At 39.7% G+C, this 22,381-nt stretch overlaps 1 protein-coding gene across 2 annotated transcripts in view; it reads left to right on the top strand.

Moving 5' to 3' along the window:
• SLC30A5 (solute carrier family 30 member 5) overlaps positions 1-16,211 on the top strand; it is a 42,326-nt gene extending 26,115 nt beyond the window's left edge. The window contains exons 12-16 of one of the 2 annotated variants that reach the window (XM_074385198.1): positions 1,128-1,257; positions 4,662-4,863; positions 7,701-7,903; positions 11,870-11,998; positions 14,214-16,211. In XM_074385198.1, coding sequence (XP_074241299.1) covers positions 1,128-1,257; positions 4,662-4,863; positions 7,701-7,903; positions 11,870-11,998; positions 14,214-14,384 — 835 coding nt within the window. In that variant the 3' untranslated portion in view covers positions 14,385-16,211. Of the gene's footprint in view, positions 1-1,127; positions 1,258-4,661; positions 4,864-7,676; positions 7,904-11,869; positions 11,999-14,213 lie in introns of both variants that reach the window. The other variant, XM_039470765.2, reaches the window with a different exon arrangement.
• Positions 16,212-22,381: the final 6,170 nt, after the last annotated feature.

Raw genomic sequence — 22,381 nt, 5'->3', positions numbered from 1 at the left:
TGTGGTCAGGAGTTCGAAACCAGCCTGGCCAACATGGTGAAACCTCATCTCTACTAAAAATACAAAAACTAGCCAGGTGTAGTGGCCAGCACTTGTAATCCCAACTACTTGGAAGCTGAGGCAGGAGAATCATTTGAACCTATGTGGTAGAGGTTACAGTGAGCCCAGTTGGGCCATCACACTCCAACCTGGGCAACAGAGCAAAACTCTGTCTCCAAAAATAAATTTTTTAAAGCATATATATATGTCCTCCCAGGGAGCAAACATCAAGTAAAATCTTGAGATCTTTGTCCACCGTGTTTCTTTGAGGTAATGGAATATCTATAGTCATTCACGTCTTTGTTAAAAAGAATATTCAAAATTTGAAGTTGCTATACATGAAAATATCATTTCATTAAACAAATAATTCAATAATTAGAATCTCTTTTTGTGTAAAACCTACTCTAAATTAATAAATTTGGCTCTTATTCTCAACTGTTTATATGAGCCAAAAATACAAATAATTTTGGTACAGAGCAGAATCTGTATGCCATGACAGAAATACAGAGCACATCAAAGGTTTAAAGGAGGAATAAATGACTTCTTGCTAGGAAATTAGGAAAGGCTTTGTATAAGAGAAACAATAGGCCAGGCGTGGTGGCTCACACCTGTAATCCCAGCACTTTGGGAGGCTAAGGTGGGCGAATCAGCTGAGGTCAGAAGTTCGAGACCAGACTGCCCAACATGGTGAAACCCCATTTCTACTAAAAATGAAAAAAATTAACGAGGTGTGGTGGCACACACCTGTAGTCCCAGCTACTCAGGAGGCTGAGGCAGGAGAAGCGCTTGAACCCAGGAATTGGAGGTTTCAGTGAGCCAAGATCGTGCCACTGCACTCCAGCCTGGGCAACAGAGCAAGACTCTGTCTTAAAAAAAAAAAAAAAAAAGAATGTAAAGAAGGATTTTGATGAATATATAAAATTTTAACAAACATATATGTAGGACCTTCTAGCACTAATAGAATATTTAAAATATTGCTAATTTTCTAATATTGTTAATTACTTAGTAGTTTGAAAATTTGGACTTGGTTCCTCATTTATAAAGTTTATACTTTAAAAATATTTGTCATTTTTGTTTTTGTTTTTTAGGTATGGCCGAATAGAAATTCTGTCTGGATTTATTAATGGACTTTTTCTAATAGTAATAGCTTTTTTTGTATTTATGGAGTCAGTGGCTAGATTGATTGATCCTCCAGAATTAGACACTCACATGTTAACAGTAAGTCTTTTTATTTTCCTATTTGGATTTTTAGTCATATAGTTTTTTTCTGTCCTAAAGTTTAACTGTTGGCAGTTATTGCTCAAAGGTTTTATTTTCTTTTTTTTTTTTTTTTTGAGACGGAGTTTCACTCTTGTTACCCAGCCTGGAGTGCAATGGCACGATCTCGGCTCACCGCAACCTCTGCCTCCTGGGTTCAGGCAATTCTCCTGCCTCAGCCCCCTGAGTAGCTGGGATTACAGGCACGTGCCACCATGCCCAGCTAATGTTTTGTATTTTTAGTAGAGACGGGGTTTCACCATGTTGACCGGGATGGTTTCGATCTCCTGACCTCGTGATCCACCCACCTCGGCCTCCCAAAGTGCTGGGATTAAAGGCTTGAGCCACTGCGCCCGGCCTTATTTTATTTTTTACTTACATCAGTATAACTTCCTATCTTGCTGTTTACATTTATACTGCTTCCTCTTAGAAATTCTCTTTTTTTGAGACAGAGTCTCTTTTCTAGGCTGGAGTGCAATAGCACGATCTTGGCTCACTACAGCCTCCACCTCCCAGGCTCAAGCGATTCTCATGCTGCAGCCTCCCAAGTAGCTAGGATTACAGGCATGTGCCACCACGCCCAGCTAATTTTTGTATATTTTGTAGAGACAGAGTTTTGTCATGTTGGCCAGGCTGGTCTTGAACTACTGACCTCAAGCAGTTCTCCCGCCTTGGCATCCCAAAGTGCTGGGACTACAGGCATGAGCCACTGTGCCTGCCCAGCTATAGCAACTTTTAATGTTCTCCTTATACCACCAAAGCTTTACATATGCTATTTCTTGTAGTTGACATGTCCTTTCCTTACTTCTGCCCTCAGCCTCTGTCAAGATTTTGCTTATGTATCTCCTCTAGTGGAATTCTTTTTTTTTTTTTTTTTTCTTTTGAGATGGAATCTTGCTCTGCCACCCAGGCTGGAGTGCAGTGGAATGATAACGGCTCACTGCAACCTCTGCCTCATGAGATCAAGCGATTCTCCTATCTCAGCCTGCCGAGTAGCTGGGACTGCAGGTCTAACGTGCCCAGCTGATTTTTTGAAATACTTTCTTTTAATCCCTCTCTTCTCTCCTCAAAGTTTGTGAGATTCCCCTTCTCAGTATTCTCATTATGTTTTGTGCATTCTTCTTTTAGAAACATTGAGTTGCAGTTGTTTAATTTGTCATTCTTTCACAATTAAGATTTAAGTATCTTCAGGACCTGAATTTTGTATTGTTAACTCTTAAGTTTTAGCTTGTAGTAGGAAATCTGTTAGTTGTTAAATGACTAAAAGCAGCTCTGAGGCTTGCTGGTGGAAGCATACATTAGTAAAATGTTTCTAGAATAGTTTGGAAAAAATAGACTTTTTTTGGATTTTAAATGCTTGTATCCTTTGACATTTAATATTTATCATACACAAGCATTCACACAAATATATAGAAGAACATGATTCAGGCTGGATGTGGTGGCTCATTCCTGTAATCCCAGCACTTTGGGAGGCCAAGGCGGTTGGCTTATTTGAGGTCAGGAGTTTGAGACCAGCCTGGTCAACATGGTGAAACCCCATCTCTACCAAAAATACAAAAATTAGCCAGGCATGGTGGTGAATACCTGTAATCCCAGCTACTTGGGAGGCTGAGGCAGGAGAATCACTTGAACCAGGAGGCAGAGGCTGCAGTGAGCCCAGATTGTGCCACTGCACTCCAGCCTGGGTGACAGAGTGGGAATCTATCTCAAAAAAAAAAAAAAGAGTACATGATTCATTGTACGCTTATTTATAATAGTGAAAAAATGGAAAGAATTCACTGTCTACCAGTGAAAAAAGTAATTAAAATTTGTTATCTATGTAATAGAATACTGTGGAGCTACCGAAAAGAATGAGATATATCTATATACTGGCATGAAAATATTTACCAGATGTACTAATGAAAAACAAGTTGTAGGCCAGGCGTGTTGGCGGGCACCTGTAGTCCCAGCTACTTGGGAGGCTGAGGCAGGAGAACCACTTGAACCTGGAAGGCAGAGGTTGCAGTGAGCTAAGATTGTACCACTGCTCTCCAGCCTGGGAGACAGAGCAAAACTCTGTCTCAAAATTTTTTTTTTAATTTTGAAATGGTATTATGATTATATTATTGCTTTTAAAGGGTGTTATGTGTATGTATGTTAGTTCATAGATGGAAAATACACCCTTTTAAGAGTGACTAACCCTCAGTGGTAGAATTATAGGGGACTTTTACCTTCTGAATTTTATTTTCCTGATAAAGTACACAATGATGAAGTATTTTTCAGTAGGGGAGAAGGAATACTTATGAGACGATGGAGTTTCTGTAAGCAGTACTTGGTTTCATTCAAAGTCTTTAACCATCTACAAGCTTATAAAGCCTAATGGTCATTTTAAAATCTGGAGACAAATGTTCTGAATCATAGGAAGAAGTAAATAACCTCCCTACACATTTACTAAAGTAAATCTCTTACTACTTTTGAAAAGTAACTAAAAGTATTTTGCCTTCTCACTTTTATATTTTCCTTTTGTAAAACAAATAGATTGCTTCACATTGTAGACATAGGCAATTAAATAACACCCTGAGCTACTGTTCAAAATAAGAGCAGATAATCAAGCATAAGTAACTTTGTTTATCCTTTGGAGTGTTATTGTGGCACCATTAAATTAAGGTAATTTCATTCACTTTGTTAAGAAAAAAATGAGAGGCCAGGCGTGGTGGCTCATGTCTGTAATCCCAACACTTTTGGAAGCCAAGGCAGAAAGATCATTTGAGCCCAGGAGTTTGAGGACAGTCTGGGCAACATAGTGAGACCCTGTCCTACCAAAGAAAAAAAAAAATTTTTTTAATTTAAATAAATAAATTATTGTTTTATGTTTGTTTTTTCATATACTTGTTTTACTTTGGAAATTTTACTATATTTAAGACATATTAAGACCATATTTGGAATATACTCATTAATAAATTATAATCATCAGCATATAAACTGTTCAAATTTAACTAGTAATATAAACAAGATTTCAGGTACAGTGTATACTTGCCCTAGTAAGCAGTACTTTCAAACTCTATTTAAATAAACAAAACAAAACATTGCATCATTTATTTATACTTAAACCACAAACCAAGTACATACCATTCTTAATTGAAGTAAATCCAAATCCCTCTACTTACCAATTTTGCTTGATATTTGAAAGTTAAAATATTTCTTCTAAGATGTTCTAAAATTCATGTTTTTAAAATTTTGGACTTACTGAAACTTAGTAAGGTTTTACTGTGAATACGTTCAAAACTGTAAACAGAAAAGCATATATAGCTGTATAGTAACTTTTAAATAACAAGTTTATTTTTAAATTACTAATTTAAGGATTTTTTTTTTCTCCCTTTTGCTAGCCAGTCTCAGTTGGAGGGCTAATAGTAAACCTTATTGGTATCTGTGCCTTTAGCCATGCCCATAGCCATGCCCATGGAGCTTCTCAAGGAAGCTGTCACTCATCTGATCACAGCCATTCACATCATATGCATGGACACAGTGACCATGGGCATGGTCACAGCCACGGATCTGCAGGCGGAGGCATGAATGCTAACATGAGGGGTGAGTCCTTGCAACATGTTGTCCTGCCTTTTGACTGTTCTACATTGGCCCTCTGTGTTTATTTGTATTAAGTTTGGGGCTTCTGGTATGATATGATTTTTTTTTCTTTTTTTTTTTTTTTTTTTTTCTGAGACCGAGTTTCGCTCTTGTTACCCAGGCTGGAGTGCAATGGCGCGATCTCGGCTCACCGCAACCTCCGCCTCCTGGGTTCAAGCAATTCTCCTGCCTCAGCCTCCTGAGTAGCTGGGATTACAGGCACGTGCCACCATGCCCAGCTAATTTTTTGTATTTTTAGTAGAGACGGGGTTTCACCATGTTGACCAGGATGGTCTCAATCTCTCAACCTCATGATCCACCCGCCTCGGCCACCCAAAGTGCTGGGATTACAGGCTTGAGCCACCATGCCCGGCCTTCTTTTTCTTTTATACTCATTTTCTTCCTATAGATATGATTCTTAAAAAGCAATCTGGTACTAAAAGGTCTTAAGCTATCTGCTATAGAAAATATTCTTACCTGGCCGGGCGCGGTGGCTCAAGCCTGTAATCCCAGCACTTTGGGAGGCCGAGGCAGGTAGATCACGAGGTCGAGAGATCGAGACCATCCTGGTCAACATGGTGAAACCCCGTCTCTACTAAAAATGCAAAAAATTAGCTGGGCATGGTGGCACGTACCTGTAATCCCAGCTACTTAGGAGGCTGAGGCAGGAGAATTGCCTGAGCCCGGGAGGCGGAGGTTGCAGTGAGCCGAGATAACGCCATTGCACTCCAGCCTGGGCAACAAGAGCGAAACTCTGTCTAAAAAAAAAAAAAAAAGAAAGAAAATATTCTTACCTGTATACACATAAAATGAAATATTATTCATCCTATTAAAAAGAGGGACATTCTGGCTGGGGACGCAGTGGTTCACACCTGTAATCCCAGCACTTTGGGAGGCCGAGGCAGGAGTTGAACCACCTGAGGACAGGCGTTCAAGGCCAGCTTGGCCAGTATGGTGAAGCCCTGTCTCTACTAAAAATAGAAAAATTAGCCGGGCCTGGTGGCGGGCACCTATAATCCCAGCTACTTCGGAGGCTGAGGCAGGAGAATCACTTGAACCTGGGAGGCAGAGGCTGCAGTGAGCCAAGATGCACTCCAGGCTGGAAGAGAGAGTGAGACTCCATCTCAAAAAAATAAAAAATGAAAAGGGACATTTTAGTGCTTGTTTTGGCAGCACATATACTAAAATTAGGACAGTACAGCAAAGATTAGCGTGGTACCTAATTTGAAAAAAAAAAAAAAAAGGAAGTTCTGTAATATATGACAACATAGATGAACTTTAAGGACATTATGCTAAGTGAAATAAGCCAATCATGGAAAGACAGATATTGCATGATTCCACTTACATGGGATGAAATTCATGGAACCAAAGGGTAGAATGATGGTGGCTAGGTTGAGGGGGAAAGGAGGTCACTAATCAACAGGTATAAAGTATTAAGCAAGACGATCAAGTTCTAGAGATGTGCTGTACCACGTTGTACCTAGAGTCATTGATAATGTTCTGTACACTTAAAATTTTCTTGTTGATTGTTCTTTTTTTTTTTTTTTTTTTTTTGAGACAGAGTTTCGCTCTTGTTACCCAGGCTGGAGTGCAATGGCGCGATCTCGGCTCACCGCAACCTCCGCCTCCTGGGTTCAAGCAATTCTCCTGCCTCAGCCTCCTGAGTAGCTGGGATTACAGGCACGCGCCACCACGCCCAGCTAATTTTTTGTATTTTTAGTAGAGACGGGGTTTCACCATGTTGACCAGGATGGTCTCGATCTCTCGACCTTGTGATCCACCCGCCTCGGCCTCCCAAAGTGCTGGGATTACAGGCTTGAGCCACCACGCCCGGCCCAAATTGTTCTTAACACAATAAAATTTAAAAATTTTTCGTGAAAATGGATCCTTGCTGTAGGACAGAGAAAAAAATTAAAAATGAAAATATAGCAGGAATTCTAACATCACAGAAATTTTTAAAAAAAGAAAATGGGACCAGGCACAGTATCTCACATCTCCCAGCATTTTGGGAGGCCTAGGTGGATGGATTACCTGAGGTCAGGAGTTTGAGACCAATCTGTCCAACATGGCGAAACCCCGTCTCTACTAAAAATACAAAAAGTAGCCAGGCGTGGTGGTAGGCACCTGTAGTCTCAGCTACTCAGGAGGCTGAGGCATGAGAATCACTGAAACCTGGGAGGCAGAGGTTGTAGTGAGCCAAGATTGCACCACTTTACTCCAGCCTGGGCAACAGAGTGAGGCTCTGTATCCAAAAAAAAAAAAGAAAATGAAAATATATTTGTTCTTAAATGTCAATTTTTAAATGATTATAGAGTCCTTTTCATAGTGACAGCTGAATAGATATTAGTTGCAAGGTAAATACTGAGTGTGCTATTATGAACCTTCACTACAAAAAGGAAATTCTTATTCCTTTTTTGGAAATTTTTATTGCATTATAAAAAATTGGAGGAAATACTAATCATTTATTATACTAAATTATTTAATGTAAGTAATTTGGGTAATGTCAAAACTTGGCTCAAGCATGCTTTTTGGGAAGCCTTTCCAGACAAAGTACACCATAAAATTCACCACACTGTGTCATGAGTGCCCATGTCCTTATCTTTTTGCAACTGTATTCTGAATTCCTTCAGGGCAGTGAACAGAAAGGCATTTTGAAGAACTAGCCAGTAGCAAAGTATGTGTTGCACAGTAGATATCCAGTAATATTGGTAGAATGTATTAAAAAACTAAATTAGATGTGCCTTAATTTTTAATGTCCTTATATATTTGATTTGTAGGTGTATTTCTACATGTTTTGGCAGATACACTTGGCAGTATTGGTGTGATTGTATCCACAATTCTGATAGAGCAGTTTGGATGGTTCATCGCTGACCCCCTCTGTTCTCTGTTTATTGCTATATTAATATCTCTCAGTGTTGTCCCACTGCTTAAAGATGCCTGCCAGGTTCTACTCCTGAGATTGCCACCAGAATATGAAAAAGAACTACATATTGCTTTAGAAAAGGTACTGTACGTAATTTCTTTACTACTTTTTTCCTTGAAAATAACATTTTTGAAGCCTTTGCTGGAAATAAAACAACCAAATAAATAATAAAACAAGAAAAGGTCTAAAAAATATATAGTAGCATTTAAAATTTAATAAGTTGACCTAACAAGAAATGTGCAAGATAAGAATGAGAAAAATACAGTTTTACTTAAAAGACATAAAATAGTGACAGAATAGATGGAAAGAGATATTTTCTTGGATGAGAAGACTCTTTATTATAATGATGTTGATTTTGTTTTATTTAGATTTCAATTTAGTTGCCTTCATTGGATATTTTTGTTTATGGTTTCTGATGTTCCAAAATTATTTGGAACTTACTTGGAGGAGTTAATGCTTGAAAATAAATAAGAAAACATACATAAACTTACAGAATTAATTAATGGGATCCTACTTTGCAATTTTAAAGTAACAGAATTAAGTCACAAAACTAACAGTTTGGTCCTTGTACAAGAATAAAGACATAAATCAACTTTTTAAAAAAATAATTGGTTCCCATTCTTGTAACCTGGGATTGTTTCCTGGGCAGCACAAAAAAAAAAAAAAAAAGAGAGAGAGATAATAATATGTTGTCTGTAAAAGAAGAAATAAAAAATAAAAATAAATGAAGAATTATGGTATTAGTGTAAAAGAAAAAATAAAAACTAATAGGTTGTCCAGAAACAGACCCAGGAATTTATGGAATTCAGTATATAACAAAGATGGTATTTTAGATCACTGGGGAGAAAATAGTTGACCTAAAGCTTTCAGTTAATTAGTTCTCTACTTGGTGGGGGGGAAAAGCTGTTATCTCTATATCATACCATATAAAAATACATTTCCAGTGGATTAAATATGTAAATGACAAAAATATTATGAAACTACTAAATAGAAAAATATTTTTTGTTTGTTTTTTGACATGGAAGTCTTCCTCTATTGCCCAGGCTGGAGTGTAGTGGCATGATCCCAGCTTACTGCCACCTCTACCTCCTGGGTTCAAGCAATTCTTCTGCCTCAGTCTCCCAAATTGCTGGGATTATAGGCATACCACACCCAGCTAATTTTTGTATTTTAGTGGAGATGGGGTTTTGCCATGTTGGCCAGGCTGGTCTTGAACTCCTGACCTCAAGCGATCCACCCACCTCGGCCTCCCAAAGTGCTGGCATTACAGGTGTGAGATACCACATCTGGCCAGAAAAAAATATTTTTTATAATCACAGAGGTAGGGAAAGTCTTTTTAACATACTTGAAACCAGAAGCCAAAAAGGGAGGATAAAATTTACAAATTTGACCAGTGCCAGTTGGTGGAAGATTTCACTAACAAATATAAAACACAAAAGGCAGACCAGGAGAAAATATTTGTAGCACATATAAACAGGCAAAGGCTTACTATCCATAATCCTTTAAGTCAAGAAAAAGACAGTCTTAGCCTGGTACAGTGACTCCTTCCTGTAATCCAGCACTTTCAGAGGCTGAGGCAGGCAGATAACTTCAGGCCAGGAGTTCAAGGTCAGCCTGGCCAACATGGTGAAAGCCCATCTCTACTAAAAATACAAAAATTAAGGTCGGGTCCAGTGGCTCACACCTGTAATACCAGCACTTTGGGAGGCCAAGGCAAGCAGATCATGAGGTCAGGAGATTGAGACCATCCTGGCTAACATGGTGAAACCCCATCTCTGCTGAAAAAACAAAAAATTAGCAAGTTGTGTGTGCCTGTAATCCAGCTACTCAAGAGGCTGAGGCAGGAGAATGGCTTGAACCCAGGAGGCAGAGGTTGCAGTGAGCAAAGATGGTGCCACTGCACTCCAGCATGAGTGACAGAGCAAGTGAGACTCTGTCTCAAAAAAAAAAAAAAAAAAAAAAATAGCTGGGTGGTGGGGTGAGGTGGCTCTTGCCTATAATCCCAACACTTTGGGATGCCCAGGTGGGCGTATCACATGAGGTCAGGAGTTTTGAGATCAGCCTGGCTAACATGGTGAAACCCCATCTCTACTAAAAATACAAAAATTAGTCAGGTGTGGTGGCAGGTGCCTGTAATCACAGCTGTGTGAGAGACTAAGACAAGAGAATCACTTGAAGCCGGGAGGTGGAGGTTGCAGTTTTCTGAGATCCCACCATTGCACTCCAGTCTGGACAGCAAGAGTAAAACTCCATCGCAAAAAAAAAAAAAAATTAGCCGCATGTAGTAGCGCACATCCATAATCCCAGCTACCTGGCTGGCTGAAGCATGAGAATCTCTTGAACCCAGGAGGCAAAGGTTGCAGTGAGCCAAGATCCCACCACTGTACTCCAGCCTGGGTGACAGAGCAAGACTGTCTCAAAGGAAAAAAACCAGACAGTCGTGTAGAAAATGAAGGTGAGAATATAAGCCAGCAATTCCTAGAAATATACAAATATAAAATAGACTGTCTTTCACCTTGTGGTTTACTATATCATTGAAGTAATTGGGATCTGCTGATGAAAAGATGTCATCTTGAATATTTAAGCTTATCATCTTAACCTATTGTTTTTATAAATAAAATTAGTAAAGTTCTCTCATCTCATAATTCAGGCATCCCCAAACTTTTTACACAGGGGGCCAGTTCACTGTCCCTCAGACCGTTGGAGGGCTGCCACATACTGTGCTCCTCTCACTGACCACCAATGAAAGAGGTGCCCCTTCCTGAAGTGCGGTGGGGGGCCAGATAAATGGCCTCAGAGGGCCGCATGCAGCCCTCGGGCTGTAATTTGGGGATGCCTGTCATAATTAGTGAATAGTACATCATGGGTTTTTTATTTTAAGTTTTTGTTTGTTTTGTTTTGTTTTGTTTTTAAATAGAGCCGGGGTTTGTTTCTCCATTTTACCCAGGCTAGTCTTGAAATCCTGAGCTCAAGCCTCAGCCTTCCAGAGTGCTGGGATTATGGGCATGAGCCACCTTGCCTGGCCTAAAGTATTTTTTATTTCAATAATAATATATGTCCATTGCAGAAAACTTCAAAATATAGAAAAGTGCAAAAAAGAAAAAAAAATCACAGCATTTTACCACCTGGAAACACTTTTGTTTCTTTCCTGTTCTATAAAAAGCCATGTAAGGCCGGGCGTGGTGCTTACACCTGTAATCCAAGCACTTTGGACGCCAAGGCGGGCGGATCACCTGAGGTTGGGAGTTCAAGACCAGCCTGACCAACATGGTGAAACCCCGTCTTAAAATATATATATATATATTTTTTTTTTCTTTTAAGCCATGTAAAGAAACACTTTTACAAGTTGTTTTTCCATATTAAATTTTTGAAAATAAAAATGACAAAAAAACTTCCCTGTAGTGTTTTCTAAATTTTCTTCCCACTTAGTAATATCATGTTGATTAAATCCTAATACATTGTTAATGACTGCAGTATTACATTGTATGGGTAGTCAGTAATTTACTTAACCAGTCCTCTGTTGAACATTGAGGATATCTTTTGAATGTGTTATCTCTATATAACAAATAATGTGTATATGAATGTATCCGTGTAAAGGAAACCTTGTAGTTCATTGTGTCTAGGAAATGTTAGAATAGGTAGAGTTGTGCTGTATCAGTGAAAATAAGGGTACTGCTGTTGATAAGAGCCCATTTGGGGTATAAAGATACCTGTAACACCCATTTGCCTTCCTACTCAGAACTGGCATACTAGCATCATTCCTAGGTGAGATTTTCCCCCCAACACATCTATAGCCTCGGCCTTAGATCAGAATATTTTAGGCACCTTTACTTTAAGCTAATTTCCCCTCTCCTCTTTCTTCCTGCTTCTGACTTCTCATTATGGCTGGTTTTTTGTTTGTTTGTTTGTTTGTTTGTTTGTTTTAATGAGCTTAATAGTGATCCCGGGCCAAGGAAACTGTGTGTTTACTTTCTATCGGAAAGCATCTCCATTGTGTTGTGTAAAGTAGCCTGTATGACCATTTATATCACCTCTTTTATTTGACAGATACAGAAAATTGAAGGATTAATATCATATCGAGACCCTCATTTTTGGCGTCATTCTGCTAGTATTGTGGCAGGAACAATTCATATACAGGTGACATCTGATGTGCTAGAACAAAGAATAGTACAACAGGTAATGATCTTTTGTTTTTAAAGTAATTTCAGTTGAGGTAATTCGTACACAAAAATTGTACACATCGTTGTTATATGGCTCAGTAGTCATTTATTCAAAACTATCAGTCTTCCAACTCTTATTTTTGTTTGTTTGTTTTGTTTGTTTTTGAGACAGATTATCACTCTGTTGCCCAGGCTGGAGTGCAGTGGTGTGATCTCAGCTCACTGTAACCTCTACCTCCCAGGTTCAAGCAGTTCTTCCTGCCTCACCCTCCCAAGTAGCTGGGATTATAGGCACCTGTCATCACACTGGTGTTTTGTTTGTTTGTTTGTTTGTTTTTAGTAGAGACAGGATTTCACTATGTTGACCAGGCTAGTCTCAAACTCCTGACCTCAGGTGATCCCCCTGCCTCAGCCTCCCAAAGTGCTGGGTTTACAGGTGAGCCACCATGCCTGGCCTAATCTTCCAACTCTCTAAAGGTAATATAACTTACTTTATACATCTAAATTTGTTTTATATCTAAAAATTGCTAAAATAAATGAAGTTTTGTGTTTAGAGGATAAGCTTAAGTTAATGTAAAAAAAATTCATTTATGAATTTGGTTCATCTTGGTTCACAGTAGATTATCAAAAAATAAGTTATCATTTATATATTCCTAAATTAGTAATAATCAATTTGGCAGTGTATATGCTATGTTTGGAGATAGATAGCAGAACAGTTACTAAAGCCCTATTCTGGATGTGCCAAATTGGAAACAATGGCTGTGAATGTCACATTTCTACTGTGAATGTCAAATCAGGAATTTACTGACCTAAAAGAGTCTAACATTTGCTGGGCACTGTAGCTCACGCCTGTAATCCCAGCACTTTGGGAGGCCAAAGCAGGCAGATCACCTGAAGTCGGGAGTTCAAGACCAGCCTGACCAACGTGGTGAAACCCTAGCTGTACTAAAAATACAAAATTAGCTGGGTGTGGTGGCACATACCTGTAATCCCAGCTACTTGGATGGCTGAGGCAGGAGAATCGCTTGAACCCGGGAAGCGAGGTTGCAGTGAGCCGGGATCGTGCCACTGCACTCCAGCCTGGGTGACAGAGCGAGGCTCTGTCTCAAAAAAAAAAAGAGTCTGACATTTTCACTAACTAAATGATAAACATTACTTTGAAGATTTATCTTGGACTACTGTAACTGTTTGTTCGTTTGTTTGTTTACTCATTTATTATAGAGACAGGGTCTCACTATGTTGCCCAGGCTGGTCTCAAACTCATGGGCTCAAGTGATCCTCCTACCTTAGTGTCCTTGGGCTACTTCACCCAGCCTGTAACTATATTAAAAATGTGGGCCGGGCGCGGTGGCTCAAGCCTGTAATCCCAGCACTTTGGGAGGCCGAGGCGGGTGGATCACGAGGTCAAGAGATCGAGACCATCCTGGTCAACAAGGTGAAACCCTGTCTCTACTAAAAAATAAAAAAAATTAGCTGGGCATGGTGTTGTGTGCCTGTAATCCCAGCTACTCAGGAGGCTGAGGCAGGAGAATTGCTTGAACCCAGGAGGCGGAGGTTGTGGTGAGCTGAGATCGCGCCATTGCACTCCAGCCTGGGTAACAAGAGCGAAGCTCCGTCTGCAAAAAAAAAAAAAAAAAAAAAAAAAAATGTGATACAGGCCAGGCACGTGGCTCCGCCTGTAATCCCAGCACTTTGGGAGGCTGAGGTGCGCGATTCACGAGGTCAAGAGATCTAGACCATCCTGGCCAACACGGTGAAACCCCGTCGCTACTAAAAATACAAAAAAAATTTAGCCGGGCATAGTGGCATGCACCTGTCGTCCCAGCTACTCAGGAGGCTGAGGCGGAAGAATCGCTTGAACTCAGGAGGCGGAGGTTACAGTGAACCAAAATTGCGCCACTGCACTCCAGCCTGGTGATAGAACAAGACTCCGTCTCAAAAAAAAAAAAGTGATACAGGTTTAATATTCCTCATCCAAAATGCTTAGAATCAGAAATGTTTTCGATTTTGGATTTTTTTTTAATACACTTACCAGTTGAACATCCCTACTCTGAACATCCAAATCCAAAATACTCCAATGAGCATTTCCTTTTAGCATCATCTTGGCACTCAGATTTTAGGGCATTTCAGATTTTATATTTTCAGATTAAAGATACTCAACCCATATCAGGTATGTACAACATATTAAGGCGTGTACTAAATGCTTCACAATGTCTGGATTTTTATAACAGGTTACAGGAATACTTAAAGATGCTGGAGTAAACAATTTAACAATTCAAGTGGAAAAGGAGGCATACTTTCAACATATGTCTGGCCTAAGTACTGGATTTCATGATGTTCTGGCTATGACAAAACAAATGGAGTCCATGAGATACTGCAAAGATGGTACTTACATCATGTGAGATAACTCATGAATTGCCCCTGGAGTATGAACAATCAAGATTAAATGACTCAGTATTTGTAATACTACCAGAAGGATAAAAATTACACATAATTGTACAGAAACAGAGTTCCCTACTACTGATCAAGAATCTTTCTTAAAGGAAATTTAAATATAGAATGAAGCATTAATGCTACAAGTAGAGTAATTATTTGAATTATGTGTATAAAAGGAATCAGATTTTGAGTAAACATGATGTATCACATCATCTTCAAAAATAGTTATGATGGATTCTGGTGAAGACCAAAATTACTTCTGTTTACTTTTTATCAGAAAGCATCTCCATTGTAAATATGTATTTACATGTTTATTACAAAGACCCAAATGAAAAATTTTTAGTCCATTTTTTGCATAGCCTAAAGATAAAATAGGAATGAAAGTTCTATATTTATGGATTTTCTGTATATAAAACTGGTTTCTAATTGTAACTTAAGTCCATTAAGTAATATCTGTATTGCCACTTCAAATGTAAACTAAAATATTTGGGAGAAACTTCAACCACTGATATGAGATAAGCAGTGAGAATAGGGAAGTGTATAACATTACAGTTTTTTGATGTGTTACAAAAACCACTCTCTAAAATAAATTTTTTTTTTACTTTTGGTAATATTTGCAAATGAATAATTAATTTATTAGGGTAAATACTAAGTTGTGTCCATGTTATTCATTCACTTATATTATGTTAAGGTAGAATATTTCATTTCTTATTATACATTTGGCATTTCAAGCTGCTTATCAGGCCGGTGTATCCAAGCAGTGGTAAACTTTTATCTTTTCTTAGCTCCATAATGTTGTGAAACAGCCAGTTAAGAGAATTGTAAAGAATTGTCAGCTCACAGTTGAATTATCTGCCCATGTAGATAACTTTTTCTAATTTCTGGAACACATAGATACATAAGAAATATCAAGGAATAGGTAGTTATTTCAAAGTTTAGTAAGTAAAACTTGTCCATAAACATTTGAGCACCATGAAATCAAAATACCATATAACTACTTTCTATAGTCATATCTAATTTATATTTTTTTCATTTCCAGTTGTAACTAGGTATGTAGTAAAGTCTGAAAAGACTTTACAATAAATAGATAATAACATGCAGTTTTATGAGCACCAAAGAATGTTGTCCAAAAGAAACTTTTTTAATACCTGTCTTTATAGCCACCTGAATATGTTCATTCTTATATTAAGAATTTTGATAAATAGGTTGAATTTAGTATGAGTACTGTTTTCTTATATATACCACAATGGCAAACATGTATTATAAATCGTATTTTTGTCTTACCAATTTTAATATATGAGGGGTTTTGCAAATTTGTTGTAAGTTATTTTTATATTCCTTGTCTTCTCTTTGCACATTTTTTGGCCAAAATCTTCAATACATATTAAAATTTTTGAGTGGTGGGAAAATAATTGCATATTGATGTTTTAATGCAATTTTTCTATATTAAAAAAATTTTAAGTAGATAGGTGCAATAAATATTATACCAAAGTTAAAATTGTCATTTCCCTTAGAAGACATATAAAGAACAAAAATAATAATAATATGATTAGGAGATACTAGAGTGAGAGAGAGGGTGGGGCTGAAGGTTAGGGAGATGCAGTTAGAAAGTATGGAAACTCGCCGGGCGCGGTGGCTCAAGCCTGTAATCCCAGCACTTTGGGAGGCTGAGGCGGGTGGATCACGAGGTCGAGAGATCGAGACCATCCTGGTCAACATGGTGAAACCCCGTCTCTACTAAAAATACAAAAAACTAGCTGGACATGGTGGCGCGTGCCTGTAATCCCAGCTACTCAGGAGGCTGAGGCAGGAGAATTGCCTGAACCCAGGAGGCGGAGGTTGCGGTGAGCCGAGATCGCGCCATTGCACTCCAGCCTGGGTAACAAGAGCGAAACTCCGTCTCAAAAAAAAAAAAAAAAAAAAAAAAAAGTATGGAAACTCTTAATATTGAAAGCACCAGGGTACTGTGTTTCAGCTCATGCCAACCATGTAACTAGACCAGGTGCAGTGTCTCATGCCTGAAATCTGGCACTTTGGGAAGCTAAAGCGAAAGGATAGCTTGAGCCCAGGAGTTGCAGAACAGTCTGAGCAACATACAAGACTCCATCTCTACAGAATTTATTAAAATCAGCTGGGGCATGGTGGCACACACCTCTTGTGAGGCTGAGGCAGGAGGATTGCTTGAGCCTGGGAGGCCAAGGCTGCAGTGAGCTGTGATGATACCACTGCTCTCCAGCCTGAGTGACAGCAAGATCCCATTTCAAGAAAAAAAAAATTGATGCAACTTTAGGCAAATCAGCCTCTCTGGGGTATCTTTTATTTTTCCTCATATCGCTTTTCAGCCTTTTGGCTAAGATCAAGTGTATTTTTCCTCATACATAAACTAAATAAAACCTGCTCAAATCTACTTTACAGAATTTGGGAACAAAAGGTATAATGTATGTGAAAATGCACTGGAAGATGAAAAAGTCTAAAAGTTTTAGAATTGTTATTATTTCAAGCCTGACTTCAAAGGTAGCCATCATAATTTGTCTTTTTTCTATAAATTAGCATCTCAAGAGACTAATTAGATGTTTAATATATAAGTAAGTTTACAGTAATGCCCAAACAGAAGCCTGTTGTGAGGGAGAAGAGTTTGGGTTTTTTTTTTAGAGACAGGGTCTCACTCTTTAACCCAGGCTGGAGTGCAGCGACATGATCATAGCTCACTGTAGCCTTGAACTCCTGAGCTCAAGAAATCCTCCTACTTCAACCTTTCCAGTAGATAGGACTGCAAATGCACATCACCTCGCCCAGCTAATTTATTATTTGTAAAGATAGGGTCTCACCATGTTGCCCATGCAAGTCTTGAACTCCCAAGCACAAATGATCTTCCCACCTCTTCTTCCCTAAGTGTTAGGCTTCTGGGCCAAGTCCACTACACTTGGCCCAGAAGCCTAATAGTTCATTTGCCCCAGGAAAGGTGATGGTGGTTATGTACCGCACCTATTAATTTATCTTTCTTCCCCTTCTTCCAACCCTTGTTTTCTATTATTACCAATTTGGGAGCTCATGATGTAGACTTAGAATAAATTTTACATCTTTTATAATATAAATTTATTGTTTCTTTAACATGATAACTGATCAAGGCCGAGCACAGTGGCTTACACCTATAATCCCAGCACTTTGGGAAGCTTAGGCAGGAGGATCACGTGAGCCCAGGAGTTCGAGACCAGCCTGAGCAACATAGAGAGCTCCCCATCGCTTAAAAAAAAAAAAAAAACAGAAATAACTGATCAAACTGTAAACTCTGATTTCATCAGAAAAATAACGAAGCTACATAATCGGATATCTCTAACCAAAGAATCCTGGTTTTACTTTATATTATGATTATCCCCTAAAATGTCTACTCTAGTAATGCAGAGATGTGTGTTTGTACCAGTTAATAGTCTCATGAGGCCGGGCACAGTGGCTCATGCCTGTGATCCCAGCACTTTGGGAGGCTGAGGCAGGTGAATCACCTGAGGTCAGGCGTTTGAAACCAGCCTGGCCAAAATGGTGAAACCCCATCTCTACTAAACATGCAAAAATTAGCTGAGCATTGCCGCAGGCACCTGTAATCCCGTCTACTCGGGAGGCTGAGGCAAGAGAATCGCTTGAACCCAGGAGGTGGAGGTTGTGGTGAGCCGAGATCACGCCACTGCATTTCAGCCAGGGCGACAGAGCAAGACTCTGTCTCAAAAAAATAGTCATATGGACAAAAAAAGAAAAAAGACAATAGTCTTATGAACAAAAAAAAAAAATTTATAAGAGTAAATGGCATAAAGACTTCCACCTCTTTCACTCACGTACACAGCTCTCTCCTCTCTAGAAACGACCATTCTTGTCAATTTCTAGACTATCTTTCCAGATATTATATCCATATACAAGAAAATATGTGTGTATTATTTTTCACTTAGAAATTATTCCATAATTAAAACAGCAAAAAGCACCAGCATTCTTTTTTTAGCTGCCTAATAACCCCATTGATGGATTTTTTTTTTAAGATTAGTTCTAATCTTGCTATTCCAGACAATACTAATGTGAATAGCCTTATACAGACATCATTTTGAATGTGTGTAAATATTTAGGATAAGTTTCTACAAGTGAAATTTCAGAGTGAAAGGGTTTGGAACATTTGTAAATTTGAAAAATATTACTAAATTTTATTCACTGGGATTGTAACTGCTTAGCCTCCTGCCAGCAATGTTAGATGTCTTAAAATGGAAATCAGCAAACATTTCTTAGGGCCTTAATTAGTAGCAAGTTAAATATGCAGGGAGATTATATTTAGATGGTTGAGCTGAGTTCAGTTATAAAACCACTAAAGTTCATTTTATTTTAGAGTGATTTTTCAGAAGGAAAATATTCCAGTAAATTATTTAATTAAAATGGTAAATTACCAGCTGGGCTCGGTGGCTCACACTTGTAATCCCAGCACTTTAGGAAGCCAAGGTGGGCAGATCACGAGGTCAGGAGATTGAGACAGTCATGGCTAACACGGTGAAACTCCATCTCTACTAAAAATATAAAAAATGAGTCGGGCAGTGACATGCGCCTGTAGTCCCAGCTGAGGCAAGAGAATCACTTGAACCCAGGAGGCAGAGGTTGCAATGAGCCAAGATGGCGCCACTGCACTTCAGCTTGGGTGACAGAGCTAGACTCTGACTCAAAAAAAAAAAATTACAAAACTTTTTCTGTCTTTTTGAGACAGAATCTTGCTCTGTCACACAGGCTGGAGTATAGTATCTAATCTCTGCTCATTTCAGCTTCTGCCTCCCAGGTTGAACCTCCAGCCTCCCGGGTTCAAGCGATTCTCCTGCCTCAGACTCCCGAGTAGCTGGGATTATAGGTATGTGTTACCACACCCAGCTAAATTTTTGTATTTTTAGTAGAGATGGGGTTTCACTCTGTTGGCCTGGCTTGTCTCAAACTCCTGACCTCAGTTCTCCTGCCTCAGCCTCCTGAATAGCTGGGCTACAGGCACATGCACACCACGCCCAGCTAATTTTGTATTTTTAGTAGAGATGGGGTTTCACCATGTTGGCCAGGCTGGTCTGGAACTTCTGACCTCAGGCAATCTGCCTGTCTCAGCCTCGCAAAGTGCTGGGATTACAGGCGTGAGTCACCGCATCCGGCCCTTTTTGTCTTCTTCCTTGTATCCACAGTACATTTCTGACACAGATGTTCAAAGATGGTTATCCTATTCAGTGCATATAGAAACAGTGTTCTGTTACATATTTTCATTCCTAATATATATTTTTTGAGACGGAGTCTAGTACTGTTGCCCTGGCTGTATGCAGTGGCACTATCTCAGCTCACTGCAACCTCCAGCCCCCGGGGTTCAAGCAGTTCTACCTCAGACTCGGGAGTAGCTGGGACTATAGGCATGTGTCGCCACGCCTGGCTAATTTTTGTATTTTTAGTAGAGATGGGATTTCACTGAGTTGGCTAGGCTGGTCTCGAACTCCTGACCTCAAGTGATCTGCCCACTTCGGCCTCCCAAAGTGCTGGGATTGCAGGCATAAGCCACCATGCCTGGCCTTTCCTGGTATTTTTATTAAGATTTCTTTTAAAATTGTGTACATGTCCATGAATATTTATAAACGAGTTGGTTTTTTTGTTTTCTTTTGTTTTTTTTTTTGAGATGGAGTCTCGCTCTGTTGCCAGGCTGGAGTGCAGTGGCACAATCTTGGCTCACTGCAACCTCTGCTTCCTGGAGTCAGGCAATTCTCCTGCCTCAGCCCCCCGAGTAGCTGGGACTACAGGCGCACGCCACCATGCCCAGCTAATTTTTGTATTTTTTTTTTAGTAGAGACAGAGTTTCACCATGTTGGCCAGGATGGTTTCGATCTCTTGACCTCGTAATCCACCCTCCTCGGCCTCCCAAAGTGCTGGGATTACAGGCATGAGCCACCGCACCCAGCCTGTGTTTTATTTTTAAGTTATTATTATTATGATTATTTTCTTCTGTTACACCAATTTATGGGCTTTTTTTTTAGACAGGGTTTTGCTCTTTTTGCCCAAGCTGGAGTGTAGTGGCATGATCTCGGCTCACGGCAACCTCCGCCTCCTGGGTTCAAGGGAATTCTGCCTCAGCCTCCTGAGTAGCTGGGATTACAGGCATGCACCACCACGCCCAGCTAATTTTGTGTTTTTAGTAGAGACAGGGTTTCTCCATGTTAGTAAGGCTGGTCTTGAACTCCCAACCTCAGGTGAAACGCCCACCTCGGCCTCCCAAAGTGCTGGGATTACAGGCCTGAGTCACCGTACCCAGCGACCTTTTAAACATTCAATAAATAATACTCAACAAATTTTGAAAGCCTTTATACTAAATACACTGCTTCTAGGAGCTAGGGATAAAGTCATCAGTAATACAAAGTCCTGCCCTAATGGAACTTACTTCTAGTGGAGAAGACAAGACCAGTATGTAATAAAATGTAGTAAGAACTATGGAGAAAAGCAATAACTTAGTGAACTCTTGCTAGGTTCCAGATGGACTCTGTTTTAAAATACGTGTAATTATTATTCCCATTTTACTGATGAGGAAACTGAGGCAGAAAAAGGTTAATTTACCTGCCCCAAATCTTACATGTTGTAAATGGGAAAGCCAACTTTCCAAACTAGGCACTCCGGATTCAGGGTTGAGACTCAACTAAAGCTGGATTCCAGGACAGAGTTACAGGGGTGCTAGAGAGTGGTTGAAGAGGATTTCTGTGGAAGAAGACTTCAGCACCTCATTGAAGTGAGGAAGCAAACGATCTCCAGTATTCCAAACCATCTTCTACTAACTGCTACTATTCTAGACTGAGAGAACATCAAATGAAATGCAAGAACACTTGAGGCAGGAAGTGTTTAGCATGATTTAAAAAACAATCAGCAAGAGGCCGGTGATAGTCACAAACTTAGATGGCACATTGAGAACTTGGAAAGCCTGTGGATGGCCCAAATAAGGCACTAACTTGAGCCAGTGTGTTTCAAAAGGATCCGGGTAAAAGCAAGAGTAGAATCTAGGGGTCAGTTGGAAGGCTTTTGCTGAAGCTCAAATGAGAGAGGATGGTAACTTGAAGTAGGTAACATATTCGTGGCCTCTTATTTGCAAGCTTGCTCTTTAAGATAAAAAGACAATCAGACACAAACCCTGCCTTCAATATGCTTATTACAGTAGGGAAGAGAAGACAAGTAACTCAAAGTATTAGAGAGATTTGATGCCATAAGCAAATAGCAAACTTCAGAATGTGGAGGTTACTTTTGTTGAGTTGGGTCTTGCTCTGTTGCCAGGCTGAAGTACAGTGGCGCAATTATGGCTTGTTGCAGCCTTGAACTCCTGGGCTCAAGTGATCCTCCTGCCTCTGCCTCCCTATAGTAGCTGGGACTATAGATGCGTGCCACCATGCCCAGCTAATTTTTTATTTTTTGTAGAGACAGGTTATGTGTTGCCCCTGGTCTCAAACTCGCAGGCTCAAGGGATCCTCTCACCTCAGCCTTCCAAAGAGCTGGGATTACAGGAATGAGCCATTGAGCCAGGCGGAGGTTACTTTTAGCTGAAGGGAAGAGGGCAAGGCTTCATAGAGAAAGTGGTATTTGATAGACCTAGGGGACTGGTAAGCTTTGGAAGTATGATAGTAAAGGAATTCATTCCACCTGGAGTGAACCGTGTAAACCCATTGACAGTTCAGTTTGGCATAATCTTGGCCTTCAGACATGGGATTAATAGGCTTACAGTTAGAAAGTTTAGGAGCAGGGATTTGAGGGTATTTGAATACCAGGTTAAAGATCTGTTACTCTCGCCGGGCGCGGTGGCTCAAGCCTGTAATCCCAGCACTTTGGGAGGCCGAGGCGGGTGGATCACGAGGTCGAGAGATCGAGACCATCCTGGTCAACATAGTGAAACCCCGTCTCTACTAAAAATACAAAAAAATTAGCTGGGCATGGTGGCACGTGC

Source organism: Saimiri boliviensis, chromosome 1 (genome assembly GCF_048565385.1).
Source record: "Saimiri boliviensis isolate mSaiBol1 chromosome 1, mSaiBol1.pri, whole genome shotgun sequence".
Classification (NCBI taxonomy): Eukaryota; Metazoa; Chordata; class Mammalia; order Primates; family Cebidae; genus Saimiri; species Saimiri boliviensis.
This window is presented reverse-complemented; position numbering and strand designations above follow the sequence as displayed.